At 39.6% G+C, this 24,373-nt stretch overlaps 2 protein-coding genes and 1 long non-coding RNA gene across 4 annotated transcripts in view; 1 reads left to right on the top strand and 2 right to left on the bottom strand.

The window, feature by feature from the left end:
* Positions 1-727, bottom strand: part of dnajb14 (DnaJ heat shock protein family (Hsp40) member B14) — an 8,711-nt gene extending 7,984 nt beyond the window's left edge. Inside the window, exon 1 of the mRNA XM_008422726.3 lies at positions 543-727. Coding sequence (XP_008420948.1) covers positions 543-675 — 133 coding nt within the window. The 5' untranslated portion in view covers positions 676-727. The remainder of the gene's footprint in view (positions 1-542) is intronic.
* Positions 1-11,560, top strand: part of LOC145553077 (uncharacterized) — a 16,377-nt gene extending 4,817 nt beyond the window's left edge. Inside the window, exons 2-3 of the long non-coding RNA XR_014089264.1 lie at positions 4,117-4,264; positions 11,275-11,560. This is a non-coding gene — a long non-coding RNA (uncharacterized LOC145553077). The remainder of the gene's footprint in view (positions 1-4,116; positions 4,265-11,274) is intronic.
* On the bottom strand, positions 7,767-24,373 carry LOC103472854 (tetratricopeptide repeat protein 39B-like). 2 transcript variants are annotated; one of them, XM_008422710.3, is made up of 18 exons: positions 24,154-24,373; positions 23,172-23,203; positions 21,067-21,171; positions 20,401-20,532; positions 19,434-19,510; positions 19,165-19,294; positions 17,795-17,900; positions 14,698-14,763; positions 14,497-14,605; positions 14,355-14,422; positions 13,485-13,544; positions 13,247-13,408; positions 12,656-12,747; positions 11,879-11,999; positions 11,695-11,806; positions 11,305-11,422; positions 9,859-9,975; positions 7,767-9,217 (listed from the first exon to the last, which is right to left on the bottom strand). In XM_008422710.3, the coding sequence occupies exons 1-18, from the start codon at positions 24,181-24,183 to the stop codon at positions 9,103-9,105; spliced, it is 1,752 nt and encodes a 583-aa protein (XP_008420932.2). In that variant the 5' UTR covers positions 24,184-24,373; the 3' UTR covers positions 7,767-9,102. The 2 variants fall into 2 exon arrangements, with proteins under 2 accessions (XP_008420932.2, XP_008420940.1); XM_008422718.2 differs by lacking the exons at positions 23,172-23,203; positions 24,154-24,373 and having other exon boundaries at positions 20,401-20,453.

Raw genomic sequence — 24,373 nt, 5'->3', positions numbered from 1 at the left:
AAAAGTCGAAATGAATATGGGAAAATTCAGGATTATTAGGGGAAACATTTTTAATAAATGGGGGTCAAAAGTCAGAATTTATGGGGGGAAAAAGTCCCCAATAAAGAACAGAGATAAGTAAAAATGTTTCCCCCATCAAGTCAGAATTAACAAAAAAAGTCAGTTTTGAGATTCATGTCTGAGATTAAAGTCAGAATCTCCGTTTTCAGTGACCCTAATCCTCTTCCGCACCACAGATATTAAAGTTGAAAAGTGAATTAAAACTTAAGAGTTTAAAATGACCGTTTCCCTTTAAATTGAGCACAAGCTATGCTAGGCTAGGCCAAAACCCAAGCTACTGGCTAACTGGGATCTTTGTTACTAAATTTACCAGAATCATAAAAGTAACTTTCTATCAGTATATGAACCCAAACGGATGTTTGATAATTATAGCCCATCCAGAGGGAGCTGTCACCGTGAATAGCGGTAGAGAACATTAGCTACGTGCTAACAGCATGTTGAAGGAGCTAAGCTAGCCTCCTCCCCGGCTAACCTAGCCTCACCTTTAGCTCTGTCGGTCGGGTACAGTTTCTCCGCTTTGTTGAGAAACTTCCACGCTTTATCTTTGTCTCCTGCTTCCAGCGCTTTCGTGGCGATGTTGATACATTTCTCGGCTTCGTCTCTGTTCCCTTCCATCTTCTCCTTTTCCTCTTCCTCCTCCCCCCGGCGGTCAGCTGATTAGCTCAAACCACGTGGTCACTGACAGGTAAACTGAGGCGGTGTTCCGACCATCTGTGCTACCTCATCAGATTTTCCTACCGTAGCGCGGATAGATGGCTATGTCTAAGAATGAAACAGTATCAGACAGGGGGAAACAAGTTTTTATTGAAATTAAATTAAACATGGACATCTGCAAATACAGATCACCGCAAACTTTTTAGCGCATTAATACGTTGCATGTCTGTTATCAAATGCAGCGCAGCCACAGAACAGAGCAGGCCACTGAAATGATAGAATATACAGCAATACTACACCCCAGCTTCAATATCTCTAATAATGTCTCACATAATGCTAAATAGAGTCAACATGCTCCATTTAGCACACCAAGTAATGAATCTGTGGCTTTTCTTTATTGAGGACGAGAGAAACAATGAGCATCTCCATTAGTTACACTGAATTATCTTTGACTTGCTTCAAAATTAATATTTACTACCTGACGCAAATAAATTATTCCACCTTAGCTCACTTCTAACACACAAACAATTATAGCAGCATGACTCTGCAAGTGCTGCTAGCTTACTCAAACTAACAAATACTTCATTTATTTCAAACAGGTCTTTAAAAACAAGCAATCTGTAGGACAGAGAAAAAATCATGTGTACATAACCAAGAATTAGGGACAATTGTAAACATTGGGGATAACACGATGTTTAATATTGTCTCTGTCATATCTAAGGAATCTTCATGTCAAATCTCCACAGTCAAAGAAACTCCAGTATTTTCTGGTTTTATTCATTTTTATTTTAACAGATTGTGAGAACATCCCTGTAAAGAAATCAAAAAGGTCCTGTAATTCCCAGGAATGGAAGGAAACCAGGATGAATGGAGGGATTTCAGCTAATACAGTGGGTATGGCATAATAATGCCAGAACATTTTCTCAAAAATCAAACTTTAAAAACCCAACTGGGAAGAAAGAAGCTGCTGAGAGGAGAACCAAAGGGAAGAATCCTCCTCATCCTCAAACTTAAAATTCTAATGAACATTTAACACTGGAAAACATCTAAAATATCCTAAATAAACAGAAACTACAAAATACAAGGAATTATGACGTCTCTGGTCTCAACTAAACCTCTGTTTAAAGAATAAATTTGACAAACAGTCCTCACTTCTGACTGTTGTTCTGACAGATGAGCCAAACTGGGCCTCAAACTCAGCCTCTAGGCTGATGGAACAGGCAAATATTGCTCCTCAGATTCTTCATCATCCACGCTCTGGATGGAAAAGGAGGCAGGTTTCTCTTGGCGCCCACTGTTTCAGCAGGTTCACCTGGAGAATGCGAGTAGAGCGACTTTTACCTGGAACAGAGACTTTGTATGTCGTTGGTCCCAGTTTCTCCAGTACCTCATGAGGTCCTTGCCACTTGGCCAGTAGTTTGCTGTCCTCTGAAGGCAGCATAACAAGCACTTTCTGGCCTGGCTCGAACCGTCTCTCTCTGAAGGCAGCATAACAAGCACTTTCTGGCCTGGCTCGAACCCTCTCTCTCTGAAGGCAGCATAACAAGCACTTTCTGGCCTTGCTCGAACCCTCTCTCCCGGGCTGCAGGGTCATACCAGGTCTTCCGTTTGTGCTGAGAAGTCTTCATGTGCTCCAGAGCCAGGTTTGTCATCTTCTCCCTCATCTGGAGCACATAAAACACAATATTTAAAGGTTCTTTGTTAGTTCGTCCCCCGTCCCACAGTTCCTTTACAACTGTCAGGGGTCCCCTCACTTCATGGCCAAATAACTCAAAGGGAGAAAACTTCTGGATATTTAGTTGTACAATCCACAATCACCAGCATAAACCGGTTACCTGCTTTACTCCTTTCAACTGGGCCCACTGTGTCCATACCCAAGCGTTGACATGGTGTACTCAGAACTGGAAGAGGTTGGAGAGGAGCTTTGTTGGGGAATCTAGCTGATGTCATTTGGCATTCTGGACAGCTCCTGCAAAACATCTTTATGCAAGCCAGGCCAAAAAAACAGCGCTTCATGTGGGCTAAGGTCTTATGCTTCCCCTGGTGGCCAGCCCAGGGAATTGAATGGCCCAGTTTGAAAGCAGTTTCTCTAACCGCTTTGGGAACCACAAGTTGTTGCATTGGCCCATTTTGCCTGTAAAGAATGTCATTTTGAATGACAAAATCATTTTTATTGACTTTGGCTTCTTTAAAGTATCTCAAGACTTAAATCCTGGTGCTGCAGCTCCAATATATTACCAGGCATTTTGAAATCTTTGAGTACCTCAGGTTCTGGTGCATCAGAAGGAACCACCACCGTCCCTTGAAACGTCTCCCTTCTCCGTAGTCTTTTGGACTTCCTGTCCTTAGTTTCCTCTGTGAAAAACTCCACATTGTGACATGGTAAAGTACTGAGGTCGGAAACAATTTCCTCAGTCTGCTTTGCTTGGGCCCCTAATTAGAGCCACATTACACTGAGGAGACTTCAACAGGTCAATAAGCACTGGCAGGTCATTGCCAAGGATTATTGGAAACGGCAAATTATCTACTACCCCAACATTAAGCAGATAAGTTTGTCCTTTTATAGCCACATAAACATCTGCTGTTGGATATTCCATTTTGTCACCATGGACGCAGCAGATTCGAATGGTCTCGCTGGTGCAAACAAACGGGGGTGAGACATACCTGCGCTGGACCAGTCTGTGTGCTCCCTGTATCAATCAGGGCCTTCAGTGCCTGACCGTTGAGCTCCACAGAAATCTCCATTCATTGGTTCACTGCTCCAGCATTTTGAGTCTCTTTCCTAGGCACAAAACACATCTGGGACAACTTCACAGCATTTTGAGGGCACATTGGTTTAATATGACCCTCCTGTCCACATAAGCAACAAGTGGGCTGTTAGAGATTTTTTGGTATTATCATTTTGTTGTTACTTTAGTTCATATTCAGTCTAATGTTAGTTAGTTTAAAATGTTCTCTTCTTTAGTGTGTGTATTAACTGACCTGGGGGTCACAGCTGCCTGTTCATCTTCAGGTGAAACAGTTTGACCAAGATTTGAACCGGGCTCAGGCCATAAATCAGATATCGCATCTGGAACTGGGTTGCTAGTTGTTTAGGTAAATTGTTTTACGACCTTTGCTGTGTTTAGGTAAAATGTTTTACGACCTTTGCTGTTTTTCCTCTGCTGTCTATCTTGCCTATCCTCCCTCTTTGAATTTTGAAAATAAAAGACAAGCTCTACCCAAAGATCTTCAGAACGCTCTGTGAACAGCTCAGAGGAGCAGTTGATAGAGTCTTCTCCTTTGCAAGGCTTTGTCATAAAATTCATATGCGTTGTCTGTGGTTCTTTTATGTAGGTTCTAGGAAAGTACCTATCATGGGCTTTTCCCCTTGAAATTTTCAACCAAATCTCTCTTCAACAGGTAGCTTAGCCACAGCCGAAACTGGTTGGGCTGGAGATTGATGGCGGCCATTCCTTTTCCAGCTTTGAAAAGCCCAAGAGTTCCTCCTCCTTGCAGCCACAAACACATCAGCCAGTTCAGCAGCCTCCTTTGCAGCCTTTGGATTCTGGTGAGAACATTCTTAGATACTGTTCGAGAATAATTATTTCATAGATTTGTTCGACTGTTTTGCCGTTAGGTTTCACCCATTTGACATACAGCTCCTTCAGCTCTTTTGGAGTTTCTTCTAGCTCCACCTGAAGCGAGCGAAATCTTTGCCTGTAGGTTTCACCGTTAACGTCATACTTCTGCAAAACAGCAAGTTTAACCTGATCATAATTCATAGACACATCAACATCCATGTGCACAGAGGTGCTTCTGGCTTTGCCCGTTAGCAATGGTATTAAATGAAGAACCCAGTCAGTTCTTGGCCACCTGCAGGCAGAAGCTATTCTTTCAAAAGTAATGAGAAAATGTTCAATATCATCTTCTTCACTCAATTTTTGCAATTTAGGTGCATGAGAAACAGACGACTGTGCATGAAGGTCACCTGATTGACTGTGCTGAGGCGAAGCTGCTACTCCAGGGTCTGGTGGTTGTGCAGGCCGTACTGGTGTTGTTGACTGAAGAGCAGAGGGCGTGGTCCGGGACTGGCTCTCCCTTTTAAACAATCTGAACTGTTGTTGTAGATCCTCAAATTTCTCTTGTCGTTTAAAAGTTTCTCTGGTCCAGTGGTCCTCATGGCCTTCTGATGTCCTATATGGGCTCGGAGAAGGTTATCCAAGTCTGCTAGTGTTGGTTCACTCCCCTCCTCATCCATGTCAAACACTCCACCAACCGCTCCCTGTTCCTCTGCGGCGTCTCTTTCATCACGCTCAGAACTGGGTCCTCCTCTTGTTCGTCCTCTTCCCCTTCCAGGCATTTTGGAAACCTCTCAGCAACGAAGGATCCCACTTCTGACACCAACTGTGAGGGACCAAACTCACACAAGGACAAAAATGTTCAAAGTAGCAAAAGATTTCAATTCAATTCTTTAAAAAAAATCGTTAACAAAGCATAAAGATTTAAAGCAAGAATAAATCAAGATGAATAACAAATTTGGATCCAAATTAACTGAGATCAACTGAACACAAACAAAACACAAAGGCTGCTTAAATAGGGGTGGAGTGACCTAAATCTACCACATGAGGGGGTCTGACCTAACAAAAGAACAAATAAATCCATCCATTTTCTTGCACCCTTGTCCCTCAGTGGGGTCAGGAGGGTTGCTGGTGCCTCTCCAGCTAACGTTCCGGGTGAGAGGCGGGGTCACCTGTACAGGTCGCCAGTCTGTCGCAGGGCAACACAGAGACACAACCATGCACACACACACTCACACCTAGGGACAATTTAGAGAGGCCAATTAATCTGACAGTCATGTTTTTGGACTGTGGGAGGAAACCTGAGTACCTGGAGAAAACCCACCATGCACAGGGAGAACATGGAGACTCCATGCAGAAAGACTGGGGCCGGGAATTGAACCCAGAACCTTCTTGCTGCAAGGCAACAGCTCTACCAACTGCGCCACTGTGCAGCCCCAAATAAATACAAAATTAACTAAAGCGTTCTATAAACAAATAAAGCAAAACCAACTTTAACTTAGCACAAGCAATAAGTGAATATTTAAGTGACAAGTATAAATGAACCATTCAGACAGACATTAACTAAAGTGTGCACCCATTAGAAAATATGTCTAAATAAAATAACTTAAACAAACTAATAAAGAAATAAATACCAACACGATGTGGTGGTGGTAGGAGCATCCACCACAGACCTGTACTGAGGATCCCATCTGGTGACAGTGGAGAGGAGAAACATCCCTTTAACAGGAAGACTTTCCAAAAGAAATGAACACTGCACCAATTTAAATTTGTTAAGGCAAGTAAGCTCAGGCAATGCCTCATAATGAACATGCATGCAGTGACAGTAGAAAGGAAAAGCTTCCTTTTAACAGGAAGACTTTCCCAAAAACAAAATAAAAAAATAAAAACCGGTTATCAAACATTGGTTAAAAGTTATGAAGGCTTAAGCAATGCCTCATGTTGAGAATACATGTGGTCACAGTGGAGAGGAAAAACTTCCCTTTAGCAGGAAGACTTTCCAAAATGAGGCCAACACTGCACCAATTTAAAATGGTTAACAGTTAAGCTAAATCAATGCCTCACATTTAGGATGCATGTGGTCACAGTGGAGAGGACAAACGTCCCTTTAACAGGAAGAACCTTCCAGCAGAACCAGACGTTGGCTCTGTATGAAAGGTCATCTGTCTCGACCCTCGGGGGATTGAAAGGACAGAATAAAGAGACAGACAGAAAAAGAAAAGAGCAGCTTATGTTTCTATCTGAGAAAATGGTTTGTGCAGCCAGGTGCTAGCCGCGTCTTTTTTAAAAAACGCTCACGTGGAAGCTGCGTCATGCTAATATTGAAGATGGCGCATGCGCTTTACGCTCATTAATAACAAAAATGGCGCCATTCGCCACTGTTGCCAGATTTGACATTTTCCAGAGTAAAACTAAACCTGTAAAACCTGCTGAACTGCAAAGAAACAGTCCGGATCTAAACCTCTAATAAAACTCATATGAAATATATGTTTTATTCATAATCTATCCCTAATATATTTTTAGAATAATTTAGAGAGAAAGCTAAATTTTATATTTATTTTTTGTAATGTAGGAGTTTTACAAAAATTTAGACAAACAGGATTAGTTTTTAATCCTAAAACTACATGAGTGATAAACTTGCTTTATCATTCAAAGCGTAATACGAAACTGCTGCTCCAGGATGTCCTGACTCTTACGGAGAGTGAAGAGTGTCAAAAGACAATAACTTATGTAAAAAAAAATCCTAAATCAGATCAATATTTCTTGTCTCTCTTTTTAGAGAATGAAACTCTTGTATTATAAAGTTGCATCACACATAGTGAAATATTTCAAGTCTGTTTTATTTATGATAATTTTATTGCTAACATAAAATGAAAGTCAATCAAATCAAATAAAAATACATTACAAATTCCAGAGATAAATTAAATGTTGTAACTCATAAGAATTCAGAGTTGTAGATGCTGATGGCAGGAAGGATGTCCTGTAGCAGTCTGTGTTACAATGTTTGTCAATAAGCCTCTGACTGAAGACCTGAAGAAGAAAGTTGTTTAATATTCAATTCCTTCTTCCTCATGATAGAAACTTTTATTTCGGCTAAAAATATTTTCTCTATTAAACTTTTTATAATTTATTTACTTTTAGTTATGCATTTGCTCTGGACTCATTTTTCTGATCGTTATTTCAGTATTTTTTTAGTTGACAGAACTGTGACTTATGGTGGAAATCTGAGGGGTACAGATTGAAAAGGAATGGGGCGAGTACAGTGGCCTGCGGGACTCCGCTACACAGAAAAATGTCTGGTTGCTCAAAAAGTGCTTTATCCAAACATTTTTGTTTTAATCTCGTCTAATATTCTAATTTTCTTACTGAACTATTTGATTTCATAATCTGCAAGCCAAAAATAATACACTAGAAAAAATGAATGTCAAGTTAAACGTGATCAAAGTTCGAATTGCACAACATATAAAGGAAAAGTACACAACGAAGCCTAGATCATTTAAAATCAATATTTAATCATAATAAATCTGACTTTCTTCAGACCCAAAGTGCTTTACATTAAACACAAGCAGTCTGCTGGGGGCGAAAAGCTGGATCAGGGCACAAACACATGATCAACAGGACATCTGATAGAATAATCAATATGTAGAATATTCACTGAACACTGATCCAGAACCGCACAGCATTCTGGGAGATGTAGGCAGAGGAAAAGCTTCAGCCGCTCAACCTCTCACAGCTAGCTAAGCTCAGGTTGGTGGCTTCACTCGCTCGTTGGTTACCTAGCAACCACCTGCTGAGTAACTCGCGCAGCAGCAGTTTAAGGTTTTGCCACTGTGCCTCATGACAGCTCAAAAATAAAAAACAACGGTGCCGAGTGAAAACTGGAAAAAACAGGAAAGGTCACACTATCAGTTTGGCAGCTTTTCAGATGAATAAAACAAAAAACTAATCAATAAGTATTGATTAGTCACCCATTGACTGATATGAAACGCATAGTAAGTTCACTGCTCTGAGTGTGGTACTCTTTTAGCAACTTGCAATAATCAATATTCTAATCGAATCATGACAATTAGTCTGATTCATCGTTGATCAGCAGTCTCAGCAAAAACTCATCTGAAACTAATTACTTCAACATTCAGGAAAAGCTCCACAGTTTTTCATTTTTAAAACACTTCACTGCCTTACACAATCACAAATAAATGCATTAGTCAAAAGCATTGATAACTTACTCTTAACTCACAAAATTACATTTAAATATTAAGAATGTAAACCGTCACATGTTAGTATAATACATCAACAGTTTCAATATCTCAAACACCAAATATACCTTCATTTGCATGAACACACACACTGGAAACTATGTTAGCCCCAACGCAGAAGCTAGCATCCTTATCTACGCTCTTCAGGATTCAGCCAATCAGCATCAAGGAAAATTAGTGGCGCTCCTGGATTGGCTGCTTTGCAAATAGCACCCGATAGTGTGTCAGCTATCATCACTCAGCTTCCCAAGATTTTTTTTTTTCCAGAATATTTTAGATGTGCTCTACAAAAAAAAAAATTCATAAATAGGCGAATTTTCCTCAAGGAGTCCCAGAAACATTTGTGAATAGGCGAATTTGCCAATACTGACCACAAATATACAAGGGTCCACTGTATTAAATAATATTTTAACAGTTAAAAATGTATAAATTACACATAAGTGAAACTCTAAGACTTTGCTGCAACAAAAAAAAAAGAAAGCGAAAACATTCAGAGTTGACACAAATGATTTTTAAATAATGTTAGTCCAATCTCCGCCCACTTTTTACAAGCTCCTCCCATTTTTGGTCTTTCAAGCCGGCGTACGAGAAGGAGGAAGTTTGGCCTCAAAGGAGCCCATGGTGTTGAGCGCCGCATGGATGCGGAAGTGCAGCCTGGACTCCATGCTGTAGTCTCTGTAGTTCATCCTGCAAAGAAAACCACCTGTTAGCCGTTTGTTGCAATCATGGGAGTGTCCTAGAAAAAATGAAAACATTTCTGAGTTTAAAAAGCCAAAAAGTTTCTAGGAAAAACTCAGAAATTTTTAGATTAGTATCAGAAATTTGCTAGAAAAAGCATTTATTAGCTCCAAAACTTGAACATTTTCTAGAAAAAAAAACTAGAAATTCCCCAGTTTGAAATGTCAGAAAGACAAGGAAATTTCTGAGTAAAAAGTTGAACATTTTCTAGAAAAGACCAGACATCTTGAGATAAATCTAAAAAAAAACACAAAAACCCCTTTGAAATTTCTGAGTTTTGAGGGTCAAACAATTTCACATTTCTATGTTTCTTCCATTGATTTGTCTAAAAATTTCAGTGTTTTGGGCAGAAATGAAATTATTATTTTTTCTATCTACATCGGCCGTCACAGGAATATAATTAGAGATGGTCAGTCGAAACTGATTTTATGTTAAACTGGCCTGCCATAACCTCTCGCCTGGAACGTTAGCTGGAGATGGATGGATGGCCTGCCATATACGTTGTTCAGATTGAGCATATTAGCCTCTGTGAAAGGTTATCACATGAAGTGGGGTCAGTTTATTTGAAAGAAACATTTGAAAACACATACTTTGCCTTTTCGATGACTGTGATGGCCGTATCAATGTCCCCTTTCAGCTTGTGCAGTAAACCCAGCTCATACATGGTAAATGGCACCAGGTAGGTGTCATGCTTGATGTCCTTTTCACTGCAGCAAAGACAAAGAAACAACAACAGGCATAGTTATTGGCAGTAGAAGAAGAATTTGTTCAAATCAGTTCCATGAATGATCAGGAGTTTCTGAAAAACTGGAAACCTGAATGGATAGAAAACCTGAATAACAGTTTGAAAACAATAAAAATCTGTGGTTCAGCATGTATGTCTATTAAATCAAGCAGCAAAAAGTGTTTTTGAACTGAAAATGTTGCTTTTTTTGTTGATGTATAATGCTAAAATTAACTCTATTAAAATGTTTGATCAAGTTCTGCCACTAACTGTAGAAAAAGTCCACTTTTGAGGAACACAAAAAGTTTTTGGTGGAAAAAACACAGAAATAAGAGTGTGACTTAAAAAGTCTTAAATATGTGTATCTAAAATTAAGGCCTTAAAATGTTTTAAATCCGTAGGAAATTTTTAAGTTAACTTATAGGAGGTCATACATTTTTCATGGCAGGGCTGCTGAATCTTGTATTACTTGCAGTTTAGTTTTACTCATGAAACTTTTCTCTCAGGCAAACATTTGAGTCACCCGCCGACATCTTCACTGACTCGAGGAGGCTACCGCTAACTAGCTGCTAACATACACTCGCTAGTGCCAATGTTGTCCATGATAGACAAGATTGGCACTGCTACTACACACAGTATGAGATTTTCTTTTAAAGATTTCTTTGGAGATATGGGTCTTAAATTTAATTCATAATAGTCTTAAAAAGTCTTAAGTTTTGAGTTGATGGAATCTGGAGAAAATGTCTTATCTACAGCTTTTCTGCTGTAGATAATGGCAGAAATGTTGAGTTAAAAACATGAAAATCTGAGCTTAACATGTTTAGTATTCATCTTGGTTTTTTGTTGTATTTTCTAGGTTTTTTGAACATCATAAATTACAAATAAAATGAAAGTAATACAGTAAATAATAAATGTTGAAGACCAAGCCATCTCAAGCAACTATGATCTCCTCCTATTTATAAGTTTTGTAGCAATATGCCGTCATTCTACTCAGATTCTTGACTAATGCATTGTGTTCAATGTAAACAGTGGCAAAAGTAAAATAATATTTAGTGAAGACCATTTCCATATACAAAAGTTTGAATTTTTTAATGTTTGCACACTGAAACGTAAAAAACTTCTTGTGTTTCTGATTTTGAATTTCCCTCTGAATTATAAAATTCTTCAACTTTTTAATATTTTCTAGTATTTTTTCATACTGGGCTTTAAATACATTGATTTAAATTAACCAGAATAGCAAATGCTAATGCTGACACTCTGCTAGTGTAATGTTTTCATGCAGCCAGTGATGTCGCCGTTGCCCTGGACTCACCTGGAAATGACGAAGTTGAAGCAGATCTCCGCCTGAACCAGCCGCCCCAGCTGCGTCAAACACAAACCCTTCAGCATCTGGACCACACACACGTCGTCCGTGTGGAACTCCGACGGATCTGCGCATCACACAGGCGTTTAGTTAGCATTTTCACCACAATGTTTTGGATTTTTGTTTTTTTTCCCCCAGAATTTGGACTTTTTTCTCAGAATTCTTACTTTTTCTACAATTAAACAATAAAATCAGGCAACTTCAATCCTTTGATTTTATTTTAATCTTTCTAATTATTATTATTTTGACCTGCAAGGACTTTTGACTCGTCGAGAAGAAGTTTGGATACTCCTGCCCTAAAAGTTTATCGGTTTTTGTTTATTTTTTCTGTTGTCTCACCCGAATCGCTCCTGAGCTGCTCTTCTGCCGCCTCCAGAGTCGATAAGATGCCTTCGGTTAGCTCCGGCCGCTTGCCGACTACCATGAAGCCGTTCCACACGTACATCATTTCCTGTGAGGAAGGATGTTGTGATAAACAAACAGACTTACGGTTTTTACTGGACGGCGCTGAACGGGTTCTCACCAGAGCAGGAACCACGAGCTTCAGAGGCTTCGGCGGCGCGTATCTCTGGGCCTTCTTGGCAGCAAACTTCTCGGTTGGAATCGATTTTCCCGCAATTTTTAATCTGAGGCCGTCCACCTGCCTGCAAACCGACGCTCATTTAGCCGAACAAAAAAAAAACACAAAATCTTTCTATTTTTATCTTGTTTCTAGTGGAAACATCTTATTAGGGGAAACAGCAAACCCACAGAAAATGCTTCAAAATTCATAAAGAAACTTTTAGATGTTTTTTTATTTACTGTTCAATTATTATTACATTAATTTAGCATAAATGTGGCCATCCCAGTTATTATTATCAGTTAATAATAACTGATAATAATGCATCATCTGGTATTACTTTTTTACCAGATGATGCAACTTTGCAACACAATCCCCTCTTTTGATTATAAGCAAATAATTAATATTTTAAATTAATCACATCTAATCTTATTTTATTCTCACAGTTCTTGGGGTTTTTTGCACAAGAACTGTGGCAGCCTATAATAAAATGAGCATCAGAAATAGCATTTAAGTAAATTATCTAAACTCATTTTTATATTAAAAAAAGCTTTAAAAACAGAAAACAACAATTGCGATGAAAAATCTAAGATAAAAAAAAATGAATGGGATTGAAGTTTTTTTTTATTTTGGAGGTTTTTTCCTCATCATCTTCTCTCCAACTTTCTGAGTCCCTCACTTTGAAAAACTCTGATTTTGTGTTTTTGCAGTGCAACCAACATCATTCATTTCTTTACTCACCTGAATAGCGCCACAACATTTTCTCCAGTCTTGGCGACTTCCTCCTCTGGCAGCATGCTTAAGATGGCGGCTTTCTGAAATACATATGTGGCCTACGAGAAAACGGCAACGTTAAAATGAGCAAAGTCAAAAAAAATGTGAATCAAAATGACGGGATTAATGGTCATATTTGCACGAGTACCATTTGGTAGATTTGAGTTTTCAGACTAGATTAATCTGACGGTGCATAAATAATTTAAACAATTCAGATTCTGAGAAAACAAGTCACAATTCTGACTTTTCTCCAAATTCTGAGAAGAATAAGGAATTGTGAGAGAAGAAATGTCAGAAATTTTTTGGGAAAAAAATCTCAATTCTGAGTTTAAAGTCAGAATTCCAAGAAAAAAAAAATCGGAATTCTGAGGGAAAAGTCAGAATTTTCTTCATTGACCCTAATCCTTTTCTATAGAAAGACTTTTCTTTCAGTTTTTTTTTTTTTTTTTGCTTTGTGCATTGCTTCAGTCGAGTTAGTGGCAGTAATGCACACTTAAAATTTTCTGCCAAAAAAAGCCCAGAAGAAGAAGAACTAGAAGCAGAAGAGAATGCGGATACCTGTGACCACTTGTTCTCCTTGCAGAGGCGGTCGGCGTATCGGTACGCCTCGGTCCAGTTCTGCTCGAAGGAGTACGCCCACATCAGCTCCCAGAAGCACAGATGGTGGATCTGACGCAATTCCTCCTGGGTCGCTATGCAGGCCAGAAATTTCTCCTGAGCCTGCAGAGACCAGAAAACTCTGAAAACCAGCCTTCTACTACCGGCCTTCATGTACAGTCAGACAGTTAACACTCACAAATGTGAAGTTCCCTTTCAGCACAGCGATCCTGGCCGTGTAGAAGAGCATCAGCGCTCCCTGTGGGAAAAATCCCTCAGGTTCAATCCAGAGAAAAATACTTTACAGTAAGAGGAATAAGGAAAGTTTCCATTTCTCTCAGTGCTACTGTGGTAGTACAATGGGTGCCAAAAATATAGATTCTCGTAAAAATTCTGATTCTACAACGGCTTTCACTGTAAATAGAAAAAAAGAGAAAATTTCTGCCAAAAACTTACATTTTCCAAAAAAACTTGGGGATTTCTGAAGTCATAAAGTCAAAAGAATTGCTAGAAATAAACTCTAAATTAATCAAAATTGTTTAGATTAATTTCATAAATTTTATAGAAAGAATTTTGGAGCTGCAAAAGTCAAAAAATGTTTACTTTTGAAACTGACTTTTCTTGCAAGTTTTAGATTTCTGCAACTATTTTCTAAAATAAATCCTGCGATTAATCTCAAAATGTCTGAGATTTAACTTTTGGAGTCAGTAGCTCCTTAATATTGATGAAAAAGTACCAGTTCCACTGACAGAGTATTTCACTTCATAACATGGGAAAATGATCTTATCAGTTAAATGATCTGCCAGTAAATATTGTACTTTTTAAAATCAATATTAAGGAATTATCGTCTTAAAACAAGCTCCGATGTCTTGCTCAAAAGTTACCTCATCGTTAGTTCTGCCTTATTTGATGTGTACTAAGATATTTGCAGCAGAAACTAAACCAAATTACTTGGCAAGATTTTATGTTTTTGCAGTGAATGTATTGAGTTATGTTGTGTTTTCTCATAATAAATGAGCAGAAATGGGAACCTTCCTTTATAAACAATATTTTTGTCTGCGTTTCTTACGTTGGGGAACTTGTCGGCGTACGGTTTGAGCAGAGCTTCAGCCTCAGGGAGGTTTCCGTCACCGGTTCCTGAAGGAGCGTTAAAGTCACTTCCAGGCTCCAGTAATCGGACGTTCTGCTTCACATAAGGAAAGTTTTCTCACCCAGAATGACGCTCATGTAGAGGTGGAACATGAGCAGAGTCATGGTGCTGAGGATGGAGCGCAGGCTGTTACTGGCTGCCCCCTCTCTCAGCTGAGACAAACCAAACTCCTGCAAAGCGGATTATAGAAACGTATTAAAAAACCTTTTTAATGCGGTGATACTGACATCCCAAAGCGAACAGACAGAGTGGCGCCTCCTACCCTGTCTCCAGAAAATCCCAGAAACTCCATGAGTCTGAGGACTCTGGATGGAAGCATGGACAGGATCTGATAAAAACAACAAATAAAACATGGTGGTTAATCTGGATTTATTGAGACAAATGCAGCTTCATAGCATGTAATCTCTGGTTGGAGAATCAGTTAAAACTTCCTGTGACCAGCAGGTGGAGATCTTCTCTTTAAAAATTACCAGATGCACCCGAACACAGACTTAGCAGAGCACAATATTTTATTAACAATTTTCCTTAAAACAATTATCTTGTTAAAAATGAGGCTTCAGGCCCACTACTCTGTCCCTGGTACCAAAGGAACACCTAAGGTAAGGGACGGACAAGTTCAATTATTCCAAAAGAAATAAACAAAACACACAATGCAAAGAAATCAAACAAACAAGAAAACAAATTAGTAACTTCAATAACAAAACAAATAAACTGTAAAAGAAAACACTTCAAACAATGGAACAAATCGTGTCGTCATCCGCTTCCAAATGCCCTTCGATGGGGCCAGAGGAGTAACGCCCCGCCCACACAGCCGGCCCAATCCGCAACAGCTTTAGTTGAGAGCGGCCCAAACAAACAGCAAGACAAGACAGCTGAGCATCCAAAGCGCTGCAGCTCCAAACACAATCAGGTGCCCAGGGGTGGAAACACAGCCTAACCCGGGAGGAAGCGGGTCAGCAGGTGAGGACCAGACGGAAGCTGCACGCCACAGCAACCCCCAGCTGCAGCCGGCAACGCCAGCAGAGCAACAGATCGCAGACGAGTCGACCAAACCCACAAGCCGACATGTAGCCGCCGACCATAGCAACAGTGGGAGAAACAAAGAGGCAGGCACCCTGCAGCGGCCCGCCCAACTATAAAGGCATTCGCCCCGCCCACCAATCAATGGTGCCCGGTGCATAGAGTGGGGGAGGGTGGAACACCATCCCACCACATTCTACCCCCCCGGTATTGCATCGTCGCCCCGACGATGGTCCTGCACACTTCAGCACCAAGGACAAAAGACGGCAAACTGTAACTGAAGGCAAGTCAAAGAACGAACCACCATGTGCGCCAAAAAGTCCTTGGTATATACGCTGAATTATATTCATTCCCAAAATGCCAGGAACAGAAGAATCCGCATTAGTGGGATCCTTCACCGCCAGGATCTCACAATGTGGAAGCACTTTGTCACAGAGATTGACATCCAACTCTAAATAGCCAACATATGAGAGGGAAAGACCATTGGCTGCCAACAGCCACAACCAATAACATGACTGAAGGCGATCACGCCCCAATGATGCAAAATCTTCCTGAAAACAGCTCTCAGTGATTGTTGACACCATGGACCCCATGTCTACCAAACAAGTCACAGAGATACCGCCCATAACATCAATGACTGGACAAGATGCCAACAATTTTGACGTGGCTGCCAATTGCGAGCCTGCTATTCCCCCACCTGAGTTGTGACTCAACAGCTCAGTGGGTGCTAGTTTTCCCTTGATCAACATTAGCTGGGTCATTCCTCCCTGCACTGGTGCGGTACTTTATCTCCTCCCTGGCTTCCCCTTTTAAATGATCAAAGAGAAAGAAAGCCTAATCTGCCGCTGATAAAACGGCGGGCCTGAATACATGATTGGGCCTCCTCAATCCACTCACCAATCCCAATGCCAGTCCTACCACCAAACATGGGACACTGTCGGTCCCTGGGCACAACCACCAACCGCTCAGCAACTACAGCGCCAGCAGGCATGACACCACCAGCCACAGCCGGGGAAGCAGCGGTGCCCGGCAAACCCCCAGCCGTCGCATTCTGCTGACCCACTCCATCCACCGGCCGCTGTGTCACTTCCTCCATGCCTGCAGGGGAAGACTACCCAAAGAAAAAAAAAAAAAGTAAAAATAAATCCTGAACCCACAGGTAGGTTTTCCTTTGGATAGCTACTGCTGTTGTCTTACACCATAAATAAAAACACAGAAAAAGTTAAGACCCGAAACACACACACAAAAAAAATCTGTATTCAAAGGAGCATCCTGCCAACAACGCCAAATGTGACCAGCAGGTGCAGATCTTTTCTTTAAAAATTACCAGACGCACCCGAACACAGATTTAGCAGTGCACAATATTTTATTAAACAATTTTCCTGAAAACAATTCTCTTGTTAAAAATGAGGCTTCAGGCCCACTACTCTGTCCCTGAAACAAAAGGAACATGTAAGGTACAGGACGGACAAGTTCAATTATTCCAAAAGAAATGAACAAAACATGCAATGCAAAAGAAATGAGTAAATCAAACAAACAAGAAAACAAATTAGTAACTTCAATAAGTTGTCATCCGCTTCCAAATGCCCTTCGATGGGGCCAGAGGAGTAATACCCCGCCCACACAGCCGGCCCAATCTGCAACAGGTTTTAGTTGACAGCGGCCAAAACAATGGCAAGACAAGACAAGACAGCTGAGCGTCCAAAGCGCTGCAGCTCCAAACACAATCAGGTGTGCAGGGGTGGAAACACAGCCTAACCCGGGAGGAAGCCGGTCAGCAGGTGAGGACCAGACGGAAGCTGCACGCCACAGCAACCCCCAGCTGCAGCCGGCAACGCCATCAGAGCAACAGATCGCAGACGAGTCGACCAAACCCACAAGCCGACATGTAACCGCCGATTGTAGCAACAATGGGAGAAACAAGGACGCACGCACCCTGCAGCGGCCCGCCCAACTATAAAGGCATTTGCGCTGCCCACTAATCAACAGGTTGATTGTGGGGGAGGGTGGAACACCATTCCACCACATTCCTTAAACGTTTCAATCTTAAATAATCTTTTAAACGTTTTTATGCTTCAATTTGGGTGTCAACTGCTTCTAAAATAGTTTTTTTAATCCAGCCATTATTTTACAATAAAGTAATATTCCAAATGTAACTGCCCCTCACCTAGCAACTAGCCTGTTGCCTAGCAACCCCAGGAGAGTTCCGCCCGTCACCTAGCAACCCAAGCAGAGCTCCAGCTAAGTCAATCATTTACATTTGCATTGTATGTCCAGATAAATAAAGAGCAGTTTAAAGTATTGTATTAAATTGTTTGACATTTTTTTTAACTTCTTACCAGATTAAATGATCCGATGCCCATGTTGACGCCACCTCGGAAATGAATATGTGTGCTCCTCTCCTTTTCTCCATCCTCTATTACATTTTCCATAGCCTGGCAGTTCCTAGTTTAAAAACATTATGTCTTAATATCAACACAACACAAAATTATAAAGATTTCAGGCTGCATCGATAAATAGACTTCACTGTTGTCAACTTAGTGACTTTGTTGCTATAGTTCAGTGTTTTTCAACCTGTTTTGAGCCAAGGTACATTGTTTTAATTGAAAAAATTACGAGGCACACCACCAACCCAAAATGGAAACAAAGATACTCTGTAGCCGCCTATATTACATATATAGTCATTCTTATCAAAATGTCTTGAATAGGAATCAAATAAACACAAAAAATAATTTTTATCATATTTACATTTCTTATTTTAAATTGCACTTAATATGTCCACTTCAAAAATACACCTGAACAGCCACAACACTGTGGTGTGATGCATGAATGTAGTAACATTCATGCATCACTAATTCTCTTGTTTTAATGTAAAATGCTCTGTACCTACTGTGATAATAAAATTACATGATTACGCCGCTAGTCACTACTACAGCAGAGACACTCAAAGATGGCATAATTTGCAGATAATTAAATCATTTTCAAAAAATCTTTTAAGACCAATTACCGTATTTTCCGGACTATGAGCGCACCATATATAAACCGTACCTTCAAATTTTTTGAACCCCCCAGGAAACTTACACATATCAGCCGCACCGGGCTGCAGGCCGCTGGTATCTCTGCCACTCTCGGTTTCCCATAAGGACCCAGCAGAGGGCAGCAGAGAGCTGTCTCCAGTTCTCCGTCTCCAAATCCGGTTTTGTTCATGTCGAGTTTACGTGCAGCGGCTTTACTTTAGGCATCATATGAGTTTGAAAACATTTCTCCGTCGTGCCTGCTGCTAGCATGGCTGCTAGCATGTGCTTGTTCTAAATTAAAATTAGCTCGTTCTTTTTTGATTTCCAATTTTGACTTCCAACGATTCACTTCCTGCTAGAGAGCCCCATGGTGGTTGAAGAAAAATCCACCGAAAAGCCGCACCGGGCTATAAGCCACATGGTTCAAAGCTTAGGAAAAAAGTAGCGGCTTATAGTCTGGAAAATACGGTAGGTGAAATTGGATAATTTCCACGGCACACCTGACGATCACTCATGGTACACTAGTGTGTCGCGGCATAGTGGTTGAAAAACACTATGGCAATTTTTTCAGACCAATTTTTTTTGGTCTGAATTTTTTTTTCAGACCAAAAAAAAATTGGTATCATGCAGACTTTTAGGTAAACAGCCAGAAAAGTGCAATCAGTTCACCGCTAATTTTGTGTTTATTTTACTTGTAAATGAGATAACTGCTCCTCATTCCCATCCCTCCTTTGATGAAGCCGATGACGCTTTCATCCAGGAACATTAGCGCTGCCTTCTGCATCAGGACCTCGGCGTAGCACAGCTCAGCGTGCATCTCCTCTGTGACAAACAGCCGCAAAACGAAATGTTAACCATATTTACAGTTAAACTGGTGCATGTTCTGCTAGATACCACCAGAAATAACAACATTTAGCTGAAATGTGAGTATTTTTCTGTCAGAAATCAATGAAAGACTCACCTTCTGTCAAATTATCAACAGGCTGCCCATTCCAAAAGCTGGCTAAGCTCTCCATTATCCCAGTTTTCCTCCGAAATCTAAGTTGGGAAACAAGACTGGATTATAAAACATCGCAAATACTAAGGAAATGTTCAAAACTGCAATTCAAACAGTTTATCTAATGGGATAAAAGTCTCATTCAACTTAAAATATAAGATATTTAAATTTATTCCCTTTTTAAAACTACTTCTGTTGTTATTAAGCTGCTTCATTAGTTGTTCAGCCGACTTATTTTGTTGTAGAATAAAATAAAAGTGGATTTAATGCTGTGTGCATAGAGGGGCACAATGAATAAAAAGTTTGGAGTGATTAAAATCATAGTTGCATTTTATTTTCTTTTGGTTTATATAATATTAATAGAGAGAATCCATAATCACACATCAAGCTTATACATGTAACTTTTTCTCCAAAGTGACAAAAACACTATGATGTGTTTTGTTTGTTTTGTTTCGTAATGTCTGTCACTTCCTGGAGTATTTTGACTTGTTGGTTGTGATTGGTTCTTTTTCATTAAGTTAATATGCTAATTGGATGAAATGGATCCATCTGTTATTTGCTGGTGCTGCTTTAAGTTGTGAACTCAGTTGCTTTGCATGTGAAAGACACATGAAATTTCATGCATTTTTGGCCTTATTGGTCTTCCATACATGAGGAGCAGTTATGTTAAACACACATTTAACAACAGAGTGTGAGATATTAACATTCAACACCACAAATTATTGTTCGTTCACATAAACATTTGCGCTCACATCGGTTTTACTGCACACTCAGACCACAAAAATGACATTTATGAGAAAAACCACATGAAAAGTGAGGATGTGAGGCAAATGCATAGAAAATGACATAAATACACGGATGAGACATGGATACGGAAATTTCTGTTGTCAATCCATAAATGAAATATACTGATGCGTTTTTCCAGCTTTACCTCTGGCAGGTGTGCAGAGCTTCCTTCAGTGACGCCATGGCAACATCCATGTCCTTGGGGTCAAAGGTCATAGCAGCCTGCATCAGTAAAATGCTGCTGTAGCCCATAGCATGATACATACTGTGGCTCTTTCTGGAGGACACAAACGCTTCAGTAAAATAGGATCAAATGGGATTTTTAAAGAAAAGTAAAAGTGTAAAAAGTTTAAGTAAGTTTACATCTTTGCATCTTTTTGTTTTTTGCTTGTCACAAAGGAAATCAATTAGTTTTTAAAATTGATTTAGTTTTTCAGTCTGTATAAAAAAATCATGGATTATGTCACATAATTGTGAATCTAAAACTTTTACCGCATTAAATAGCATTTAAAGGGCCTGGCGAGTCTCACTAATGAGCAAATTAGATTTTTTTCTAAGAATTCTGACTTATTTCCTCAAAATTATGTTGTTTTTTTTCTCAGAATTTTGACTTTATAATCTCAGATTTCTGAGACTGAAGTCAGATTTCTTTTCGGTGTATTTAATCCTCTCTTTTCCTAAAAGTTGCTGCTGACATGTAGTTTCCAGAAGAACTCAAAAGACTTTCCGACCTGAAAACAGGATTTCTGATTCTGAGAAGTCCCGTCTTATTCAAAGATCCTGCAGGTTTTAGTGAACGTCAGAAACTTACCGCGGCTCCAGTGAACTCAAAGCGTCTGCAAACCGGTTGTTCAGAAACAGATGCAGGGCGACGTTACATTCCTCCAGCGCCGTCTCCAAGTCCAGCTGGAGGATTCTGGATCCCAGAGAAAATCAAACATTTCCAAAAATCAGCCTGACATCTTCCATCCTCCTCTTTCCCTCTGAGTTCGGATGTTTATTTACTCAGAACTATAAACTTGTTTTTCCTCTGAATTTTAACTTTTTCACAGAATTTTGACTTTCATACCTGAATTCTGATGTATATTTTTTAAATTCTGACTTGTTTCCTCAAAATTCTGAATTATTTTTCTCTGATCTTTTTCTGTCCCGTTTTGCTATGAGCCAATATATTATGACTTTATTAATCTAATGTTCATATTATGATGTTGTGCCTTTGTCAGTCGCTGAAGGTTTTTCCACAGAGACACAACCTTCTGGAGAATCTTCCAGAGAATCTCACGTTCTTATCTTTATGATTCTTTTCCTTCATTTTGTTTCCATGAAGCCGTTATTTAGTCACAGCTTTTACTCCAAAGCTAAGTTCTCATATTTTGCTGAAAGTTTTGCATGTATTAAATTACTGATAAAGCAGCTAAAGCCCAAATAAAAACTCAAAAGACTCCACAGAGCATAGAAAATGGGTTAGAGAGAACACTTTAGGGCAGTGGTCCCTAAACCACGGCCCGCGGGCCGGATCCGGCCCGCCTCCACATTTGGTCCGGCCCCCTGAACAACACCAGAGAGCATTCAGATTTTATTTTCCGGACTGAGCCGCTTATATGTGGATATTTCTTTAACCACCAGGGGGCTCTTTAGCAGGAAGCGAATCACTGGAAGTCAAAATTGGAAATAAAAGAAGAAAGCGGCCATTAAAACGGAATTAGATTTTGATAGGGAATTGAAACTTGAGAATGTTGTTGATAAGTTAAATAGCATTGAGGGGAAAAAGAAGATTTTTGGGTTTTTTTAAATAATACTGGGATCTTTATGAGAATTTGAGGAATAGATATTAGGATCCAGTAGATGGCAGTAGTGCAACAATAATGGATGCAAGCTGCTGTTGAAATCTAAAGAAGAAGAAGAGGCCTATTTTCATTTAGCACATGCTAGTAGCAACACGAAGGATCAGCACTTTTACTGTTACCGTTCGGAAACGACTGTAATCATCCATCCATCCATTTTCTTGCACCCTTTTTCCCTCAGTGGGGTCAGGAGGGTTGCTGGTGCCCATCTCCAGTTAACGTTTCGGGTGAGAGGCGGGGTCACCCTGGACAGGTCGCCAGTCTGTCGCAGGGCAACACAGAGACACACAGGACACACAACCATGCACACACACACTCACACCTAGGGGCAATTTGGAGAGGCCAATTAACCTGACAGTCATGTTTTTGGACTGTGGGAGGAAACTGGAGTACCTGGAGAAAACCCACCATGCACAGGGAGAACATGCAAACTCCATGCAGAAAGGCCAGGGCCGGGAATTGAACCCAGAACCTTCTTGCTGCAAGGCAACAGCTCTACCAACTGCGCCACTGTGCAGCCCCGACTGTAATCAGTTCAGTTAAATCTAAACTTGGCAACTTTTTCCTTTTTCAACCGTATTAAATGTGATTTTCAATTGACCTGTTATGACTCAGATTTTGACTATCCGCCCCCCTCTGATGCTGCTGCATCGCTGTAGAAAACCTGGAGCGGCAGAGATTTCTGGAGTTTATAACCCGGAAAATACGGAAAATATTTATGAAAATTAATTTAATAAATAGTGTTATTTCCTGGATTTTTTCTGTGAAGAACCCAGAGAGGGTTATTTGATTGTGCTTTCTGGAAAACAATACATTTTTACATTTAGTCACTCCTGCAATCGTCACACGTTTTCTGTTACAAACTGACTCCGGCCCCCAGCAGAGAAGGGAAAAGTTATGTGGCCCTCACAGGAAAAGGTTTGGGGGCCCCTGGTTTAGGGAATATATATAAAGAATTTAGTTTGCTGCAAAATGTGAGCAGAAGCATTTACATTAAGTCCTTAATTAGTTGATATATTTGATTAAAAATAAAAAAAATAAAGAACGTTTGGAGAGATTAAACTCTACTTACGCCTCCTCTTGATGTATGTGGTCAACATCCATCTAAAAACCCAGAAAAACACAAAATTAAAAGATTTAGTCAAAACTGTCAAAACGTGGCATTTTAATGGTGTAAAGTTTTTTTCTATCATGGTATAAGACCGTTGTAGAAATAAAACTCATTTTGAGATTAATCTCAGAAATTTTCTGAAAAACAAGAAAATTTCTGAGCTCCAAAAGTGAAATATCTATAAAAGAAAAGCTCATGAAATTCATAGAATTTTTTATTTATGAGTTTGAAAATTCTAAAATTTGTCAGAAAAAACTGAGAAATGTTTAGATTAACATGATTTTTTTTTTAGAAAATATATTAAAATTTATGAGCTCCAAAAATTAAAAAAATTCTAGTAAAAATTTTGAAATTTCTTTAAAAAAAAAAATTTGACATTTCTGAGTTTTATTAAATTTAAGTGTTGCACAAAAAAAACTCAGACATTTTTAGATCAATCTCAAATATTTACTAGAAAAAACTTGGAAATCTCTGAGTTTAACAAGTTGAAAAGTTGTAATTTTTACTAAAATAAATAATTTCCAAGTTTTCTAGAAATTTACTAGAGATTAGATTACTTAGATTACTAAAATAAAAATCTGAGTTTTTCCTCCTCCTTTTTCTTTTTCTGTCGACAATGGCCCTAAAACAACGTTGTATTTTTCTGCAGATAACGAAACAAGATTTAATTTTCCACTCCTGATACTTGGATGTTTCCGACTTCGGCCAGCGGTGTTTAAGATTTCCATGTGAATAATCCAAATTATTAATATCTCCATTATATGAAGCAGTGTAAACTACTTCTAGTTGCATTCATCATCAAAAATAGCATTAAAAAAACAGCTGCAGTAAATACAAATAGAAATGTTTTTAAAGGAATTTGGCAAAAGTAATGCAAATGCAAACATTGATATTGATTTTGTTGTAAAAACAAACTATTTTAGCTTAAAAAATAAAAACTCACCTCCTTGATTGCACCATTGTTCATGTCCATTTGAGCTGAGGAGCGAGTGAAAAGAGAAACAAAGAGACGGAGGTCTTTCCTGGCCAAAACTCTGGAGAGAAAGACAAACAGTCTGAGTCGAGCATCTTATGGTGGTCTTAGATGGCGGGTGTGGCTTCCAGCCAACAAGCTCAGCCCACGGAGCAAAGCGAAGGTTGGAGCTGCTGCTCAGGATTACTGA

The sequence above is a fragment of the Poecilia reticulata genome, chromosome 1 (genome assembly GCF_904066995.2).
Source record: "Poecilia reticulata chromosome 1, P_reticulata-male-v2, whole genome shotgun sequence".
Lineage (NCBI taxonomy): Eukaryota > Metazoa > Chordata > Actinopteri > Cyprinodontiformes > Poeciliidae > Poecilia > Poecilia reticulata.
This window is presented reverse-complemented; position numbering and strand designations above follow the sequence as displayed.

Coding starts and splice junctions, on each gene's coding strand:
- LOC103472854 (XM_008422710.3), bottom strand. CDS start 24,183: ATGGACATGAACAATGGTGCAATCAAGGAG. Junction 23,204..24,153: donor ACAATGGTGCAATCAAGGAG/GTGAGTTTTTAT, acceptor CTGGGTTTTTAG/ATGGATGTTGACCACATACA. Junction 12,748..13,246: donor AGGAGAACAAGTGGTCACAG/GTATCCGCATTC, acceptor GTTTTCTCGTAG/GCCACATATGTATTTCAGAA.